The sequence below is a fragment of the Macrobrachium nipponense genome, chromosome 2 (genome assembly GCF_015104395.2).
Source record: "Macrobrachium nipponense isolate FS-2020 chromosome 2, ASM1510439v2, whole genome shotgun sequence".
Classification (NCBI taxonomy): Eukaryota; Metazoa; Arthropoda; class Malacostraca; order Decapoda; family Palaemonidae; genus Macrobrachium; species Macrobrachium nipponense.
The window spans coordinates 31,832,015-31,834,888 of NC_087201.1; the positions used below are offsets into that span (position 1 = coordinate 31,832,015).

A 2,874-nucleotide genomic window follows, 5' to 3' on the forward strand; every position below is an offset into this window, starting at 1 on the left:
ACACCAAAGAAGCCCTGTGATATCAACTGGGACCTGTGTGTTTTATGCCAGAAAGAGACAAGAGAATCTCTAACTTGTCCACCAAAGTCAAGACAACGTGATGTCGGAAAGGGCTACACAACACTGGTACAGAATCTGTTGAGGTTCAGTGAACTTGGAAAGCTGTCCATCCATGTACCATTGGGCAGAATTAATGAAAGACAAGGCTTCAAGCTGCTATGGTTGCTCATGGGGCCAAGTGGCACCAAAGGTGTATGCTCCAACACAAGACTATGATACTTCGAGGGCAGATAAGAGAGCCAAGCTTTCCTCTCTTACCAGAGACATTGTATCCAAAATAAGTACGAGATCATATTCTCCAACAAAAGAGTCTTCAAAAGAGACTTGCTTCTTCTGTGGAGAGCTGGACACTGACAGCCTTCATGAAACATCAATTTTACAGATGAATAACAATGTCAGGAAAAGTGCAGCACAGGTTGGAGGCAATGATCTATTAGTCAGGCAAAATATGGCTGACATGGTTGCACTGGAAGCCACATACCATACCAAATGCTTCACATCCTTGTACAATCATGCTGGGAAGATCAAGGGACATGCAGAGCAAGCCACAGACCATGAGTGTGAACTAGCTGGAATTGCCTTTCTGAAGTTGTCATGTACTACATTGTAGTACAAGTAGTATGGAAAATTGTCAAACTCAACCATGGTTATATGGGCTGAGAGTAACCCTACATGATAATTTATTTGGCTGTATGAATTTAATGTCAAATTGGCTTTGATAGAAAGCTTATTACAACATTCATTTTATTAGCTCAAAAAACAGGCGTATAGTTGATTGGAAGTTGAGTGTGATCCAAGACATGTTGTAGAGATTTTTCGTGAATGAAAAAATGTCACAATCTTGCGTAATATGATCCCCCGGTTCTTTTGTGATCCCGTTTCTGTATGGAACACAGTTGATGGCCCAGCACTGGGTGCCAGAGGTGGCTCTGTTGGTCTGTGCAGTTGCAGGCGCTGCCATACTGGGAATGGTGCATTACTTGCATGCCACAGTTAAGTGACTGCCCAATCTCTCCCCCCTATATCTATGGTGGGACCTCCCTGTACCTCCTTTCCTCCTCCTATCTCTCTTCATAGAAAGAAAAAGAAAGAGGGAGAAATAGAGACAGAGGAAGGAAGAAAGAGAGAGAGAGAGAGAGAGAGAGAGAGAGAGAGAGAGAGACTGAAAGGGAGGAGTGGGACCTCCCTTCCAGCCCTGTGCCTCTTCTCCTCTTCCAATTTCTCTTCAAAGAGAGAGAGAGAGAGAGAGAGAGAGAGAGAGAGAGAGAGACGAGGGGAGAGAGAAAAAGGAGAGATGAAAGGAGAGAGAGAGAGAGATTTAAAAGGAGAGATGGTACTTTCCTTCTCTGTGCCTCTTATCCTATTCATATCTCTTTTCACAGAGAGAAAGAGAAAATGGAAGAGGGCCAGACAGAGAGAGAAAGATATAAAGAGGAGAGAGAGCTCATGAGGAAAAGAGGCTAAGTATCTGGGGATGTCCTCCCAGGCGTCATTGGCCCGCTGCCTCCCCACCATCCCAGCCCAGGTGGCCCTGCCCCGCCATCTCCCCACCATCCTAGCCAAAGCAGCCTCAGAACACCGCCTCCACACCGTCCCTGCCCAGGTGACACCAGCCTGCCGCCTCCCCACCATACCAGCCCAGGCAGCCACGGCTCATTGCCTCCCCACCGTCCCAGCCCAGGTGGCCACAGCCCACCATCTCCCCACTGACCTAGGCCAGGTGGCCCCAGCTTGCTGCCCCCCCACCGTCCCAGCCCAGGCATGCCCAGCCCGCCACCTGCCCACTGTCCCAGCTCTGGTGGCAGCTCTGGTGCCCCCGGCTGGCCAACTTCCACACCATCCCAGCCAAGGCAGAATCGGCCCACCGCCTCCCCACCGTCCCAGCCCAGCATGGCCCTGTCCCGCCGCCTCCCCACCGTCCCAGCCTAGAGCGGCCCGAGCCCGCCTCCTCCACACAAACTCTGCCCAGGCGACTCTGGCCCACCACCTCCCCACCGTCCCAGCCCAGCTCGGCCCCGGACCGCCGCCTCCTCACCATCCCAGCCCAGGCAGTCACGGCCCACCGCCTCCCCACCGTCCCAGCCCAGGTGGCCCCAGCCTGCCGCCTCTCCACCATCCCAGACAAAGCGGCCCCAGGCCCATGCTGTGAAGCCCCAGGCCACCGCCTCCCCACCGTCCCAGCCCAGGCAGCTCCAGGGCCGCCGCCTTCCCACCATCCCAGCCCAGGTGGCCCGGGCCTGCCACCTCCCAACCATCCCAGCACAGGTGGGCCGGGCCTGCCACCTCCCAACCATTCCAGCACAGGTGGCCCGGGCCTGCCACTTGAAACTGCAGAAACATGTGAGGGGCTTGTGTCATGCGGCTGTAAGAAGGGCTGCAGGAATCAATGCAAGTGCAAGGCAGCAGATTATTTGCACTACACTGCCCTCTGCTTCTGTGAAGGAGAATATGTGCAAGACTGACTCATGAGCAAACCACTTTTACATTACCAGCTTTTTTTTTTTTTTTTTTTTTTTTGTAAGGTTTTGTTGCATCTGACTACATGTCACATGCTGTTTTCTATGACCTGAGGGGACCTTACGTCAGTCAGATGTAAGATAATTTCATATCTTCATTTGATCGTATGGCTTCGGCTTCAAAAACGTCTATTTCGATAAAGTAAAGCTTCCATTATTATCATCTGTGCTTTATAAAAGTAAATTTTCCAGAAAAAAATCTACTAGTCTATGATTTGCCTAATACATATGAAATACCCTGATGCATTTCCGTTGAACATTTGCTACCCTCTTCCCCTGAATCTCGCTAGCGGTCACT

The 2,874-nt window shown here is 51.3% G+C and overlaps 1 protein-coding gene across 1 annotated transcript; it reads left to right on the plus strand.

Moving 5' to 3' along the window:
• The first annotated feature begins 1,534 nt into the window (after positions 1 to 1,534).
• LOC135221150 (uncharacterized) lies at positions 1,535 to 2,209 on the plus strand. The gene has a single exon (XM_064258974.1). It carries the CDS (start codon positions 1,535 to 1,537, stop codon positions 2,207 to 2,209), a length of 675 nt encoding a protein of 224 aa, XP_064115044.1.
• The last annotated feature ends 665 nt before the right edge of the window (positions 2,210 to 2,874 follow it).